The sequence below is a fragment of the Oncorhynchus tshawytscha genome, linkage group LG10 (genome assembly GCF_018296145.1).
Source record: "Oncorhynchus tshawytscha isolate Ot180627B linkage group LG10, Otsh_v2.0, whole genome shotgun sequence".
Classification (NCBI taxonomy): Eukaryota; Metazoa; Chordata; class Actinopteri; order Salmoniformes; family Salmonidae; genus Oncorhynchus; species Oncorhynchus tshawytscha.
Genome location: NC_056438.1, coordinates 40,096,368 through 40,113,756, shown reverse-complemented (window position 1 = coordinate 40,113,756; position 17,389 = coordinate 40,096,368). Strand labels below are relative to the sequence as shown.

Sequence of the window (17,389 nt, the reverse complement as noted above, 5' to 3'; positions counted from 1 at the left end):
ACCACCAGCTTTCATATGTTCTCATGTTCTGAGCAAGGAACGGAAACGTTAGCTTTCTTACATGGCATATATTGCACTTTTACTTTCTTTTCCAACACTGTGTTTTTGCATTATTTAAACCAAAGTGAACATGTTTCATTATTTATTTGAGACTAAATTTATTTTATTTATGTATAATATTAAGTTAAAATAAAAGTGTTCATTGTTCATTCAGTATTGTTGTAATTGTCATTATTACAAATATATAAAAATTGACCGATTAATCGGTATCTGCTTTTTTTGGAACTCCAATAATGGGTATCGGTATCGGCGATGAAAAATCATAATCGGTCGACCTCTAGTGTGTACGTGTGTGTGTGTGTACGTTTGTGTGTACATGAGCTCAAGACACAGAGGCTGCATAGCAGGCCTGCCTCTGCAAAAAGGAGGCTAATGCTCAGATTCAATAGTTGGTGGTAGCATGCCTTGGTGGAATAAACAATACTGTATGTAGGCCTCTCCCTAATTGAATAACTGGTGAAATTATGCATTGAGTTGTACTTCAAGCACACAAGTCCATAGGCCTACACCTGCGATGCGTAAATAGTACACCTCTACAAAATGTTCATTCTGTCTAGTATGTCACAATGTTTTGTTGTGGATCCCACTAAAGCATTCAACTAGATTTGCAAAGTATGTTCATTCAGACGCATGTTTCAGTCAGACATGTATGCACTGTCACGCCCTGGTCTTAGTATTTTGTGTTTTCTTTATTTATTTGGTCAGGCCAGGGTGTGACATGGGTTTATTTTGTGTTGTGTTATGTATAGTGGTTTTTCGTAGGTTTTGGGATTGTGGCTTAGTGGGGTTTTCTAGCATAGTCTATGGTTGCCTGAGGCGGTTCTCAATCAGAGGCAGGTGATTCTCGTTGTCTCTGAATGGGAACCATATTTAGGCAGCCATATTCTTTGAGTGTTTCATGGGTGATTGTTCCTGTCTCTGTGTTAGTTTGCACCAGTTTAGGCTGTTTTGGTTTTCACGTTACGTTTATTGTTTTTGTATTGTTCGTGTTTCATCTTAATTAAAGATGTATCGAATTAACCACACTGCATTTTGGTCCGACTCTCTTTCACCCGAAGAAAACCGTAACAGAATCACCCACCACAGGACCAAGCAGCGTGGTGACAGGCAGCGACAGCAGGAGCAGCGAAAAGAAGAATGGACATGGGAAGACGTTTTGGATGGCAAGGGTTGTTACACTTGGGAGGAGATACTGGCTGGAAGAGATCGCCTCCCATGGGAACAGGTGGAGGCACTTAGGAGAGCAGAAGCAGCCGGAGAGAGGAGCCGGCGATACGAGGTAACACGGTTGGCAAGGAAGCCCGAGAGTCAGCCCCAAAAATTTATTGGGGGGCTCAGGAGAGTGTGGCAAAGTCAGGGTTCAGACCTGAGCCAACTCCCCCTGTTTATCGTGAGGAGCAGCGATTACAGGGCTTCTGGACTTGGGAGGAGATATTGGACGGAAAAGGACCCTGGGCACAGCCTGGAGAATATCGCCGCCCCAAAGAAGAACTGGAGGCGGCGAAAGCAGAGAGGCGCTGGTATGAAGAGGCAGCACGGTGACGCGGATGGAAGCCCGAGAGTCAGCCCCAAAAATGTATTGGGGGGGGGGCTCACAGGGACTATGGCTACGCCAGGTAGGAGACCTGCGCAAACTTCCTGTGCTTACCGGGGGGCTAAAGAGACCGGGCAGGCACCGTGTTATGCTGTGGAGCGCACGGTGTCTCCAGTGCGGGTGCATAGCCCGGTGCGGTACATACCAGCTCCTCGTATTGGCCGGGCTAGAGTGGGCATCGAGCCAGGTAAGGTTGGGCAGGCTCGGTGCTCAAGAGCTCCAGTGCGCCTGCACGGTCCGGTCTATCCAGTGCCACCTCCACACACCAGTCCTCCGGTGGCAGCTCCCCGCACCAGGCTTCCTGTACGTGTTCTTGGCCCAGTACCACCAGTGCTACCACCACGCATCAGGCCTACAGTGCGCCTCGCCTGTTTAGCACTGTCAGAGCCTTCTTCCTCTCCAGCGCTGCTGGAGTCTCCCGCTTGTTTAGCGCTGTCAAAGCCTTCCTCCTCTCCAGCGCTGCCGGAGTCTCCCGCCTGTCTAGCGCTACCAGAGCCTTCCTCCTCTCCAGCGCTGCCGGAGTCTTCCGCCTGTCTAGCGCTAATCAGAGCCTTCCTCCTCTCCAGCGCTGCTGGAGTCTCCCGCTTGTTTAGCGCTGTCCGAGCCTTCCTCCTCTCCAGCGCTGCTGGAGTCTCCCGCTTGTTTAGCGCTGTCCGAGCCTTCCTCCTCTCCAGCGCTGCCGGAGTCTCCCGCCTGTTTAGCGCTGCCAGAGCCTTCCTCCTCTCCAGCGCTGCCGGAGTCTCCTGCCTGTTCAGCGCAGCCAGAGCTGCTAATCTGCATGGAGAAGCCAGAGCTGCCAGTCTGCATGGAGCAGCCAGAGCTTCCAGTCTGCATGGAGCAGCCAGAGCTTCCAGTCTGCATGGAGCAGCCAGAGCTGCCAGTCTGCATGGAGCAGCCAGAGCTGCCAGTCTGCATGGAGCAGCCAGAGCTGCCAGTCTGCATGGAGCAGCCAGAGCTGCCAGTCTGCATGGAGCAGCCAGAGCTGCCAGTCTGCATGGAGCAGCCAGAGCTGCCAGTCTGCATGGAGCAGCCAGAGCTGCCAGTCTGCATGGAGCAGCCAGAGCTGCCAGTCTGCATGGAGCAGCCAGAGCTGCCAGTCTGCATGGAGCAGCCAGAGCTGCCAGTCTGCATGGAGCAGTCAGAGCTGCCAGTCTGCATGGAGCAGTCAGAGCTGCCAGTCTGCATGGAGCAGCCAGAGCTGCCAGTCTGCATGGAGCAGCCAGAGCTGCCAGTCTGCATTGAGCAGCCAGAGCAGCTAGAGCCGCCAGTCAGCCAGGATCTTCCAGATCCGCCAGTCAGCCAGGATCCGCCAGTCAGCCAGGACCCGCCAGTCAGCCAGGATCTGCCAGAACCACCAGCTAGCCAGGATCTGCCAGAGCCAACTACCTGCCTGAGCTTCCTCTCAGTACTGGGCTTCCTCTCAGTACTGGGCTTCCTCTCAGGGCTGAGCTTCCCCTCAATGCTGAGCTTCCCCTCAGTGCTGAGCTTCCCCTCAGACCCGAGCTTCCCCTCAGTCCCGAGCTTCCCCTCAGTCCCGAGCTTCTACCTCAGTCCCGAGCTGCCCCTCAGTCCAGTGGGGTCCTTGGTGAGGGTTATTAGGCCAAGGTCGGCGGCGAGGGTCGCCAATCAAAGGACACGTTACAGGGGGACTAAGACTTGGTTGGAGTGGGGTCCACGTCCCGAGCCGGAGCCGCCACCGTGGACAGACGCCCACCCGGACCCTCCCCTATGGGTTTAGGTGTGCGGCCGGGAGTCCCCACCTTGGGGGGGGTTATTTTGTGTTATGTATGGGGTTTTTTCGTAGGTTTTGGGATTGTGGCTTAGTGGGGTTTTCTAGCATAGTCTATGGTTGCCTGAGGCGGTTCTCAATCAGAGGCAGGTGATTCTCGTTGTCTCTGATTGGGAACCATATTTAGGCAGCCATATTCTTTGAGTGTTTCGTGGGTGATTGTTCCTGTCTCTGTGTTAGTTTGCACCAGTTTAGGCTGTTTCGGTTTTCACGTTACGTTTATTGTTTATGTATTGTTCGTGTTTCATCTTAATTAAAGATGTATCGAATTAACCACGCTGCATTTTGGTCCGACTCTCCTTCGACGGAAGAAAACTGTAACATGCACAGTCACGCGATGGGTGGCAAGTTCACACAGGTTTCCCCCAAGTTGCGGATCACACCTCTCCTGTTCTTGGCATTTTTCTGTGCTCTCTCGTTCCCCTTTTATTCCATGGCACAGATACATGAATATGCAGTAGACTAGAGGGGTAAACTACAAAGATACACAGATACATGGGTATGCAGTAGACTAGAGGGGTAGACTACAAAGATACACAGATACATGGGTATGCAGTAGACTAGAGGGGTAAACTACAAAGATACACAGATACATGGGTATGCAGTAGACTAGAGGGGTAAACTACAAAGATACACAGATACATGGGTATGCAGTAGACTAGAGGGGTAAACTACAAAGATACACAGATACATGAGTATGCAGTAGACTAGAGGGGTAAACTACAACGATACACAGATACATGGGTATGCAGTAGACTAGAGGGGTAAACTACAAAGCAGGATCAAGGAGTTAGCCAGCAAATGTTCCTAAATATTATTAATTACATTTTTGAAAGGTAAGCTTTAAGTGGGCATGATCTAATTGATACAACAACCAAACACACATATTGAAGTTAAGCTTTCTTAACGAACCAGAACATCTGTAGTTCATTTTGGTTGCTTATCAAAGTTAAGCTTTCTTAACGAACCAGAACATCTGTAGTTCATTTTGGTTGCTTATCAAAGTTAAGCTTTCTTAACGAACCAGAACATCTGTAGTTCATTTTGGTTGCTTATCAAAATTAACTCATTGATTCTGCTTTGTAGTATACCCCTCAGGAGTCTCCAACACCTGTCTTCTGTTTTGTTTTGTATGCTTTTGTTCCAACCCAGCAGTAACACCTGATTCATCAAATTGTGGTTCTAACCTTTATTTAAACAGGGAGTCATATTAGAAATGAGTGGTTCAGGGTGGTGATCTGAAGACCATGATTAGCTGCACACATTCTGGCCTAGTAGGTCAATATATGATAGAGTATACGTACGTTCAGTATAAATCAAGCTATTCTGTAAGACCAACAGACAGACCAGATTATATACAGTACCAGTCAAAAGTTTGGACAAACCAACTCATTGAACGATTTTCTATTTTTTAAAACTCATTTCTACATTGACAAATAATAGTGAAGACATTAAAACAATGAAATAACACATATGGAATCATGTAGTAACCAACAAAGTGTTAAACAAATCTAAATATATTTTATATTCTTCAAATAGCCACCCTTTGACTTGATGACAGCTTCACACACTCTTGGCATTCTCTCAACCAGCTTCAACTGGAATGCTTTTCCAACAGTTTTGAAGGAGTTCCCACATATGCTGAGCACTTGTTGGCTGCTTTTCCTTCACTCTGCGGTCCAACTCATCCCAAACCATCTCAATTGGGTTGAGGTCGGGTGATTTTGGAGGCCAGTTCATCTGATGCAGCACTCCATCACTCTCCTTCTGGAGGTGTGTTGGGTCATTGTCCTGTTGAAAAACAAATGATAGTCCCACTAAGCACAAACGAGATGGGATGGCGTATCGCTGCAGAATGCTGTGGTAGCCATGCTGGTTAAGTGTGACTTGAATTCTAAATAAATCACTGACAGTGTCACCAGTACAGCACCCCCACATTCTCAAATGTGGACTATTCAGACCAAAATAAAACTTCCCACCAGTCTAATGTTCATTGCTCGTGTTTCTTGGCCCAAGCAAGTCTCTTCTTATTATTGGTGTCCTTTAGTAGTGGTTTCTTTGCAGCAATTCAACCATGAAGGCCTGATTCACGCAGACTCCCCAGAACAGTTGATGTTGAGATGTGTCTGTTGCTTGAACTCTGAAGCATTTATTTGGGCTGCAATTTCTGACGCTGGTAACTCTAATGAACCTATCCTCTGCAGCAGAGGTAGGTAACTCCGGGTCTTCCTTTCCTGTGGCGGTCCTCATGATGGCCAGTTTCTTCTGTATTTCTTCTGCATCTTCTGTATACTCCCCCTACCTTGTCACAACAGAACCTGATTGGTTCAAATGCATTAAGAAGGAAAGAAATTCCACAAATTAACTATTAACAAGGCACACCTGTTAATTGAAATGTATTCCAGGTGACTACCTCATGAAGCTGGTGGAGAGAATGCCAAGAGTGTGCAAAGCTGCGAAAGGTCAAGCGAAAGGTGGCTACGTTGGAGAATCTGAAATATAAAATATATTTTGATTTGTTTAACACTTTTTTGGTTACTACATGATTCCATATGTGTTATGTCATAGTTTTGATGTCTTCACTATTATTCTACAACGTAGAACATTTTAAAAAGAAAGAAAACCCTTTGAATGGGAGTAGATGTGTCCAAACTTTTGATTGGTACTATACATGTATAAAATCAATCATTTTGGATTTACTGTATGCTACAAACATATCTAAAATACTGTGTGTTTGAATTACTGTCTGGGCAGCATTTAAAAGACCTTAATATTCTCAATGACAATAATGGAGGAAGGCTCTGATAGCGCTAGACAGGCGGAAGACTCCGGCAGCGCTGGAGAGGACGAAGGCTCTGGTAGCGCTAGACAGGCGGGAGACTCCGGCAGCGCTGGAGAGGAGGAAGGCTTTGACAGCGCTAAACAAGCGGGAGACTCCAGCAGCGCTGGAGAGGAGGAAGGCTCTGACAGTGCTTACGGCATTACATGCCGTAATCACGAGCTGCATTCTGTCTATTTAGAATATCACAGTTTTTTTAGGGCATTGTCTGGGCTGCATTGCATGTGTAAAACCCAATTCCAGTGGGTCAGAAGTTTACATACACTAAGTTGACTGTGCCTTTTAAACAGCTTGGACAATTCCAGAAAATGATGCCATGGCTTTAGAAGCTTCTGATAGGCTAATTGACATCATTTGAGTCAATTGGAGGTGTACCTGTGGATGTATTTCAAGGTCTACCCTCAAACTCAGTGCCTCAGTGCCTCTTGCATGATGTTGAAATCGAAAGAAATAAGCCAAGACCTCAGAAAAACAATTGTAGACCACCACAAGTCTGGTTCATCCTTGGGAACAATTTCCAGAAGCCTGAAGGTACCACATTCATCTGGACAAACAATAGTATGCAAACCGCTCAGGAAGGAGACGCGTTTTGTCTCATCGAGATGAACGTACTTTGATGCGAAAAGTGATTTTTAATTTTTTTTAACCTTTATTTAACCAGGCAAGTCAGTTAAGAACACATTCTTATTTTCAATGACAGCCTGGGAACAGTGGGTTAACTGCCTGTTCAGGGGCAGAACGAGAGATTTGTACCTTGTCAGCTCGGGGTTTGAACTCGCAACCTTCCGGTTACTAGTCCAACACTCTAACCACTAGGCTACCCTGCCGCCCCAAATCAATCCCAGAACAGCAGCAAAGGACCTTGTGAAGATGCTGGAAGAAACGGGTACAAAAGTATCAATATCCACAGTAAAACGCGTCCTATATCGACATAACCTGAAAGGCCTCTCAGCAAGGAAGAAGCCACTGCTCCAAAACCGCCATAAAAAAAGCCAGACTACGATTTGCATCAGTACTTGGGGACAAAGATCATACTTTTTGTAGAAATGTCCTCTGGTCTGATGAATCAAAAATAGAACTGTTTGGCCATGATGACCATCGTCATGTTTAGAGGAAAAAGGGGGAGGCTTGCAAGCTGAAGAACACCATCCCAACACGGGGGGTGGGGGGGGGGGCAGCATCATGTTGTGGGGGTGCTTTGCTGCAGGAGGGACTGGTGCACATCAAAAAATAGATGGCTTCATCAGGAAGGGAAATTATGTGGATATATTGAAGCAACATCTCAAGACATCAGTCAGGAAGTTAAACCTTGGTCGCAAATGGGTCTTCCAAATGGACAATGACCCCAAGCATACTTCCAAAGTTGTGGCAAAATGGCTTAAGGACAACAAAGTCAAGGTATTGGAGTGGCCATCAAAAAACCCTGACCTCTATCCTATAGAAAATGTGTGGGTAGAACTGAAAAGGTGTGTCTACAAACCTGACTCAGTTACACAAGCTCTGTCAGGAGGAATGAGCCAAAATTCACCCAACTTATTGTGGGAAGCTTGTGGAATGCTACCCGAAACATTTGACCCAAGTTAAAGATTTTAAAGGCAATGCTACCAAATAGTAATTGAGTGTATGTAAACGTCTGACCCACTGGGAATGTGATGAAATAAATAAAAGCTGAAATAAATCATACTCTCTACTATTATTCTGACATTTCACATACGTAAGATAAAGTGGTGTTCCTAACTGACCTAAGACAGGGAATTGTTTATGGATTAGATGTCAGGAATTGAAAACTGAGTTTAAATGTATTTGGCTAAGGTGTATGTAAACTTCTGACTTCAACTGTATGTATTTTCGTTTGTTACATCAATTAAACCATGCCCATTTCAAGCTTATTCATCTTCAAAATAAAAAGTTATTTCAGAATATTTAGGCAAGTTAGCTGGCTAACTTATCGATCCTTCTTTGTAGTATAGCCCTGTGCTTACGATGAATTAGTCAGGTTAAGCCCTGTTGTAGGTGGCAGTTGGCAGTGAGAGAAGAGTTAATGTGGTGTCGCACGAATGCTTGACACACACACACACACAACAAACATATGCACACACTCCTCTCCCCCTGTTCCTGTCCCCAAGCTGTTTTCTGTCACGCTCTCTGTGGTGTCCAGATGTGTCCATCGTGACTGAGCAGGTGGCTGAGAGAGGGTTAGGCAGGCACGTACACACACGCATTTTACACACTCAAACAAGCAGACTCTGTTGTATGTTAATCTTGAAGTCGTCATGCAATATGCACGTTTTTCTGGACAGATGGTCTCACAAAGACACACAATCACACAGACGTACATGCCCCGCAATGCCCACAGGAATGGTGAGGGTACTAAATAAGGATGAGCCTGTCATGCATGTCTAATGTTACCCACCCCCCTGTGTTTAGGTTCTTGATTTGCCAGTATGGGGAACCTGATCAAGGTGTTGACCAGGGACATAGACAACAATGCAGGGAATTTCTTCCTGGACTTTGAGAGTAAGTGATTTACACGCATTCATGCACACACCACATCTATAGCGTCACTGATTCCTCCAAAGAAAAAAGTATTGGTAGGGTGGTGTATTGGGGTGAAATGATATTTAAAACAAACTTGTTACTTTCATTTTATTTCCTGAATTGACTACTCTAAACTACAAATTGTCCCCAAGCCTAAAATATCCTCAGCCCTGATGTTATCTAGAAGTTGTCTAAAAGATTGCGTTCCATGCATTCAGCTCGTCCCTGTACAAACTCAACCATGTTATTAGCAAAGTATCAAATCCATGGCCCTCTTTTTCCTCTTAATTCTGGTCCAACATGTTGGAGAATACCTATGACTTCCATCCGGTTCAATTCAGATCCTTGATTTGCATAGTTCTCTTAAGGCAACAATTCATGGTAAGGCTAAAATACCAGTCTGTTCTATTTATCCATGTTTCCATAACAACTGGAGTTTTTTCCTCACAGAGTATCTGGTGAATCTATTGGATTGGGATGCGAAAAGCATAGGAGCATCAGGCTTACCTATCAAATTTAGATCAAATATTTTTAAGGGCTTCAAAGGCACAGCAGGGTCTGGAAATGCTACCTGGCATGAAATCTGATTGGAGGATCAGATTGTGCCTTCAAAAACCTCTCCCATCTCTCTCTATTCCCCCCTCTCTCCCTCATCTTGGAATTTGCAGCTTAGGTCAGAATTTGGAATTAGCTGAGGGTTAGTTTATGGGATTTAGCAGGGCGAGAGAGGGAGAAATGCAGAGAAGCGAGTCGGGATTAAAAAATATGGTAGAATGGATCAAATAATCTTTAGAAGGCCCGCGTAGGTAGGATACAGAGAAGGAAAGAGCTACCTGCTCCGTGACAACAAAAGGATTAATGATCATATTAATAGGACCGGGGAGACTAGCCCATACAAGATGCATTTTATCAAATGAATACAAGAAGGCAGTGTTGCTGATGAAATGATGCAAGAGCACCCCCGAGTGTACAAAAGCTGGCAAAAATGGGCTTGAGAAAAAATAAACGTTTTCCCTAATAAAAAATCCATAATTTGATATTTTTGGAAAAAGCTCTCTGTTTTTCTTTCTTTAGATATTGGGGAGTAGGGTGAGGGAGTAGCCATGCCCTTTGGGGTGAGGGGACGAGCTTGGGTGGGAAATCATACACACTATTTCTAATGTACAGACAATCAAGTAATACGTTTATTTTGCAGCACTTAATAATATCTCCACTTAATGTACTGTATAATGGATTAGTAAATAGTTTATTCATTATTTAGTAATCATTACTCAATTTTTAAGATGTTAATATTCTTATAAACCATTTACTAATCATTAGTTCAGTCTGTATGACCTCATCTAGTGTGGGCTATTTATACTTTATAAATACTTTATAAATGTTTTGAATGACCAGTGTAATTTCTCACAAAAAGATGGGCTTGCCATTGGTAGACATTCCGAGACTACCTGATGCTCCTTAAGGTCTCAAAATAAATCCTTAAGGATCATCAGGTACTGCTGGAATGTCTACAAATGGCACGTCCATCGTTTTGTGAGAAATTACACTGGGCACTCAATACATTTATAAGGTATTCATAAATAGCCCACAATTTAGATGAGGTCACGCAAAAATACTCAACTAATGATTAGTGAATGGTTTATAAGAACCTATATTAAACATCTTATAAATGGAATCATTATTAAACACTATAAAAAAGTTGTTTATAAATGTGTGAATACCTAGGTTACTAACTTTACAAATTTACTTTACAAATTTGGGAGTAATTATTACTAAATGATGAATAAACTATCTACTAATCCATTATAAATGCTTTATTACATTATGTTATTATTAAGTGCTACCCTGCACTATTTTTGTCTATTTTGCATGTAGAGATAATTAACAACTAAAAAGGAATCACACCAAAAAATGCCCACTGATGCTCTCACTGATGCACAGACGAATACTGGTACTCTGCGCCACTTTGCTTCAACATACTATAAAAGTTGTATCAATGTTTGCTCTGAATTGCTTCCTGACCTACTCCAGATGCCCAGCCTACAGAGGCAGAGAGGGCAGTATGGGTGCAGGTGAACGAGGTACTGATGGAGGCTCTGGCTATCCTAGATGACCTGCAGTCCTACAACGGAGCAGGAGAAGAGATACGACAGGTGGGTTAAGTTAATAAACACCAGAGTTTGGTTAAATTTCCTCAATCTTAGCAAATGTTCTGGAAAAAATACTGGAATATTTTAGCATTCTTAGTGCAAAGGTATTCAACCTGAGGTCTGCGGCCCTGAGGTACAGCAGTTAGTAGGCAATATTCTTTTAAAAAACATTTGAAAAAAGTTTTATGAATGTACCTTCAGTATTCATATTTTTTAAGATGTGAACTTTATTTATCAATTTCTAATATTGAGCAAATTACACTCATTGGAGTATCTGCCAGGCTTTGAAAAAGCTCCCACGAGTACCTGTCGCGGCAAGTGCCGCTGGCAGCTGGTTAGCTTTCTTGACATGGACATTTTGCTAACATATGATGGGGGTCCCTGTGTCGCCTATTGCACAACATTTTAATACCACTGAATTAAATGCAAAGGACATTTAGAAATGTTATGCCAAACTCTATGGCTTTCATTACCAGTAGCCAATTATGGCTTGATACAGGCTACTGTTCAGGGTTGCCATGGAAACAGGGGAGCCAGTTTGTCTTCAGCTTCTGATCACTTTTTTTCTGTGCAAATGTTCTGAATTCTTCTTACAAATGTTTTTTTTGTTTGTTGTTGTTGTTGTTCAAACCGTCTCATTGTGTGTAAAGGGGGTCCATTGAGGAGTTTCATCTGACATTTGAATCCTCTCACTCACTCATTCACTCTCATCCAGGCGATACAGAACCCAAGTGAAGACCAGGTACAGGAGCGAGCCTGGGCTGCTGTGGTCCCACTGGTCGGGAAACTAAAGAAGTTCTATGAGTTCTCTCTGAGGTTGGGTAAGTATGCCTTGACAACCCCAAAGCGGTCATAAGTGCTGAGAATAGAGACATTTTACTCCTACTTTTATGGGTAAAAATAAAAGCTTTGCATGAAGCCTCTTTAGTCATAATAGTCACACCTAGTCGACAGATATATAGGACACCTCATGAGCTGTTCTAACCAGTTACATGCAACAGTAGGCTATCCATTGCGACTTAATTTACATGATGTGCCTAAATACATATGACCACTAGGCTAATACATAATCATCTTTTTATTTTGATTATTTGATCAAGCTACATGTTATTTCAAGATATTCCTTTGGAGCACAACATCACGTTGTTAAAAGATATGCCTTAATTGGGCATGCCTATAAGTTGGGCAATTGACAGCATCTAGGGCAGGGATGGGTAACTCCGTCCCCCCTTTTAACACCCTCGGATCAACTTCCAAATTATTATTATTATTATTTTTGGTGGGGGACTCAGTTGGGGTCTCAACTTACTGTTGTGAGTTAGGATAGTATGTAGAATACACAAGGTGCACATCAGCACTCTAGTTACAGTGCCTTGCAAAAGTATTCATACAAAGTGGGATTCAAATGGGTTTAATTGTACTTTTTTGGTCAACCATGCACACAAAATACTCTGTAATATTCAAAGTAGAAGTAGAATTATATATATATTTTCAAGATTAATATAAATGATAACTAAAATATAGTCTTTGCATAAGTATTTATCCCCTTTGTTTAGGAAAGCCTAAATTACTTCAGGACAAAAATGTGGCATATCAAATCACATAATAATTTATATGGACTCACTCAGTGTGAAATAATAGGGGTTGACATGATTTTTGAATGACTAACCATTTATCTGTCTCCCATACATACAACATCTGTCAAGTATTGAATTTAAAGCACAGAGTCAACATCAAAGACCAGAGAGCTTTTCAAAAGCATCAAAGAAGGGCAGTGATTGTTTATTGTTACACATCTACCAATCAGACATAGAATATCTCTTTAACTATGGTCATGTTAATAATTATTATGTGGATGATGTATTAAACCACCCAGACACATCAAAGACACAGTCATCCTGAGCTGCAGGACAGGAATGAAACTGCTTAGGGATGTTACCATGAGGCCATTGGTGATTTTAAAACAGCTACAGAGTTCAATGGCTGTGATGGGAGAACACTGAGGATGGATCAACAACATTGTAGTGATTCCATTTGTGCTACACAGTTCTCAACACACACACACACACACACACACACACACACACACACACACACACACACACACACACACACACACACACACACACACACACACACACACACACACACACACACACACACACAGCACAGAGAGGCCCAGCTGAAGAGCTCGATCAGCAGCAGATTTAAATTTAGAATGAAAAATGAATGTGCTTATGCAACAAATGTTAGTGCATCATATCATATTGAACCGCATCGATTCGTTCCTCTAATAAACCCGAATCGCACCAAATAATTTCAAACTAAAACGTATAATTTCTGTATTGTATCGGAGCCCATGTACAGTGCCTTCAGAAAGTATTCACACCCCTTGACTTTTTGCCCTGAATACAAAGTGTTATGCTTGGGGAAAATCATTTTTTTTTTCTAGCAATGATCAACAACCACAGAGCTTGAAGAATTTTGAAAAGAAAATGTGCAAATGTTGCACAATCCACGTGTGGAAAGCTGCTAGAGACTTACCCAGAAAGATTCACAGCTGTAATCGCTGCCAAACGTACTTCTACAAAGTATTGACTCAGGGGTGTGAATAATTATGTTAATTTGGGGAATTTCATTTTCAATAAATTAGCTAAACTGTATAAAAACATGTTTATGGGGTATTGTGTGTAGATGGGTTTTTATGCGTGACTGAAAGATGACATTGTTATAATAATAATATGATGTATTGTCTATATATAATGTAATACAAAAGATATATTTTCATTATATAAATAATATGTATACAGTACCAGTCAAAAGTTTGGGGACACCTACTCATTCCAGTGTTTTAATTTATTTGTACTATTTTCTACATTGTAGAATAATAGTGAAGACATCAAAACTATGAAATAACACTGTTTCTCACCATCCATCTGATGGTGAGTCCAGAGGGAGGGCTGTTTCTCACCATCCATCTGATGGTCAGTCTAGAGGGAGGGCTGTTTCTCACCATCCATCTGATGGTCAGTTCAGATCAGATGAGGCCACTGAGTCAATGGGTTTACCTTGTACTGTCCATTGTTGCATACTGTAACGGCCCTGAATTTTTCTGAACCGTCTCAGTGCTTCTCCTTCCAATAGGGGCTTCCCCTTCAATTCCCAATTAAATAGTCAATTAAATAATCAATCCGCTAACAGATCTCCAGCGGAGAAAGGCCACGAAGAACAGAGAGGTGTAGTCCACGGACGCAAAGAGTGGATCCGGTCCTGGGTAAACTCTATTAGGCTACAAAACAAACGGAATAGAGAAGCTTTGGAACTGAGGGATGAACACATCCTCATTCACGTCTCCATCACAACCCCCCTTTTGCGCAGCTGATGCTGGCTATTTAATTGGGAATTAAAGGGAAAGCGCCATATTGGAAGGAGAAGCACTATTTAATTGGGAATTGAAGGGGAAGCGCCCTATTGGAAGGAGAAGCACTATTTAATTGGGATTTGAAGGGGAAGCGCCCTATTGGAAGGAGAAGCACTATTTAATTGGGATTTGAAGGGGAAGCGCCCTATTGGAAGGAGAAGCACTATTTAATTGGGATTTGAAGGGGAAGCGCCCTATTGGAAAGGAGAAGCACTATTTTAATTGGGATTTGAAGGGGAAGCGCCCTATTGGAAGGAGAAGCACTGAGACGGTTCAGAAAAATTCAGGGCCGCCACAATATGGTTGTTACTCTTATTCAAAAAAGGCCATTTGCTTCCTACATCAAAATGAGCTTGATTAAGGTCATTGAGTCAAATAAGCAAATGATTGACAGCTTGGTAAAGGCAGTACCGCCCATTGTAGGGAGCACATTTACGTCATTCCTCAAAGACCAATATTATAGTAGCTAGGATCAAGTCTTTTCTCTTTCCCATTATTATTTTATAGGGACAAGGAAATATTGTCAGAATCTTCTGCAGCATTTTGAAAGGGATTGAGTCAATTCCATTGTAATTCTGAGAATAATGGTCATTGGTGGTCAATGGTAATTATGTTGAATTGCAGTTAATTCCCATGAAGTTGAACTGCCTACTTATTGCCTACAATGTTTGACAACTTTCACTGACAGTATAATTTGCACTATCCTGCCCTCTCTAGCTTTTACCGCTCTATTTAATTTCCCCTCCATCCTTCCATTCTCCTTTACTGTAGCTCCATCTGTCCTTATCATATTTATCATTTCCTGTTACACTACTCCATATCCTAGTTTTACTTTCGCCTATCCCTCTATCCATTTCTGCATCTCACTCTCCCTCCATCTCTAATCCACCTCTCCAAGTTCTCATTTAAATTGTATCTTCCCCTCTTTTTACCCCTCCTTGGCTATGTCCCTCCATCTTTTCCTCCACCTCCTCTGTCCATCTTTCCTGATCGCATTCATCCCATCTGGCCTGCATATGCTCATTCTAATCCCTCCATGTCATTTCTCTATCTCCCACTTTCCCCTCTCTTTCACCTGGTCTCCCTCCCTCTCTACCCTCTATTTTCCTCTCTCCCCCTGTATATCTATCCATTATATCCCCTATTTTCTTCCCTTACTTTCTCTCTCTCCCTCCCTTTCACCATTCACCCCGTTATCTCTTTCTCCCTTCATTCCCTTTCTCCTTTCTTTCTCTCACTTCCCCTATTCCATCCCCCCATCTCTTTTATACAGAGGGGTCATTGCATGGTCTCCTGAAGGCTCTGACGAGTGCTCGCTGCAGTCCCACCCAGCATCTGGAGCAGGAGCAGGCATTGGCTCGACAGTTTGCAGAGATCCTGCATTTCACCCTGCGTTTCGATGAGCTCAAGGTACTTCTATCCCATCCAATGAGCAAGATATACAGAGTGCTTCTTCCTTCTTTGCTTTTATGAAATAATCTCCTTATCATTTATCTTAAATGTACACTTAAAATAAACATGTCAAGTAAATAATAAAATGCTTTTTCTTACACTCCAAAAAGCTTTAAATTATGAGAGTAAATGAAGGTGAAGGTTTGTATCAGAATGCTCACCACATATCAATTATCACACTGGAGAGGTGAGAAGTGATTGTGGCAATTTGTAGCCTTTTAACTTCTCCAGGATACTCCTCCCTGTAACCACATCCAATGCTGCCACAACTCTTAACAAATGTATGGATATCTGACTTTTTTGTGTTGAAATGTACAGATTTTTGTTAGTTTGGTCAGTCTAAGTCGTACCTGGTGAATACACACAGGTAACAGCAAGGAAGCATTGCCCTCCACTCACCCTGTTCACTTATAAGCAATAGCTTGACCCCTAGACCTATTTGCTATTTAGAGAAAGTCAAAATATGCACAACCCCAACCAAAAGCAAAGCACCTTTAATGTTAGCCAGCAGATTTGATTACACTGAGCTGCTAGTTTATCCTGAAAATTGTTATTTTTTTGTCCACATGCTAGCTAGCAGTAGCCAATGCCGCCATTGTGGAATGGCAGTGTCAGCCAATCAGCTTGTTTGTTGTTCAACGTGACGTACCATTTTATTAAATCTGCTGGTTACTTTAAAGGGGCAATAAGCAGTTGTTACAGCCATTTCTTTAAAATTAGAAATGAATATTACCTACTGATCCTTGAAGAATATAACTTATTTGTTTCTAAACAAAGGAAATGTAAACAATAGCCTCAAAACATGGTTAAAACTATAATTGTGATATCATGGATGTTCAGTCCCTGCATCCATAGCTGCTCTAATGAGTTTGAGAGTGGTTACATTTCTCTAGCCCCATCCCCCAGCTTTTTACCGAACCAGGGGTGGGGAGGCCGCTTTGTTATTGTTTCTACCGCTGATTGCCACTTTGAAGCATCATATTAAAGCTTTGATAAAGCAGCAATAGATCAGCAACAGCAATCATAAACCAACTCAATATTGATGCAATGGGGTTTTTTGTACTGGAAATATCCAGTAATCAAATCAAAGTCAATAGTCTAAAGTTCAATGGTCAAAGACAGAAAGATATTCAGTTCAACCAAAAATCTCTTTCAATTCAAGATTCGCTAAAATAATTAAATTCAGTTCTTAAGAGTTGTTTCCCCAAAAATGCAAATACACAAAAAAGAGACTTTATTATCCAATGGGAAGAGCAGGAGAGACATGCAATCTGATACGCTCTCTACTCCTTGGTGTTTAATCCTTGTGCTTATGTGTCCAGTAATTCCCCTTTTCCCGGCAAATAGCCCAGTGGAACAGGTTTTAACAGAACAATTACTGAACTATTTTAATTTAAACGTTTTTTTTAACAGTTCCCCTTTCTTCTTCTTCTATAATGTCATGGCGGCCCGCAAACTATCGTTTAAGAACTTGCCGCCACCTACTGTGCTGGAATGTACGATCAATCATGATCTGCTCAATTCTGTACAACCATGGTAATAAAAC

The 17,389-nt window shown here is 42.7% G+C and overlaps 1 protein-coding gene across 1 annotated transcript in view; it reads left to right on the top strand.

The window, feature by feature from the left end:
• fam49ba (family with sequence similarity 49 member Ba) overlaps positions 1-17,389 on the top strand; it is a 50,307-nt gene that overhangs the window by 10,994 nt on the left and 21,924 nt on the right. Inside the window, exons 2-5 of the mRNA XM_024403517.2 lie at positions 8,710-8,799; positions 10,852-10,973; positions 11,686-11,791; positions 15,665-15,801. Coding sequence (XP_024259285.1) covers positions 8,727-8,799; positions 10,852-10,973; positions 11,686-11,791; positions 15,665-15,801 — 438 coding nt within the window. The 5' untranslated portion in view covers positions 8,710-8,726. The remainder of the gene's footprint in view (positions 1-8,709; positions 8,800-10,851; positions 10,974-11,685; positions 11,792-15,664; positions 15,802-17,389) is intronic.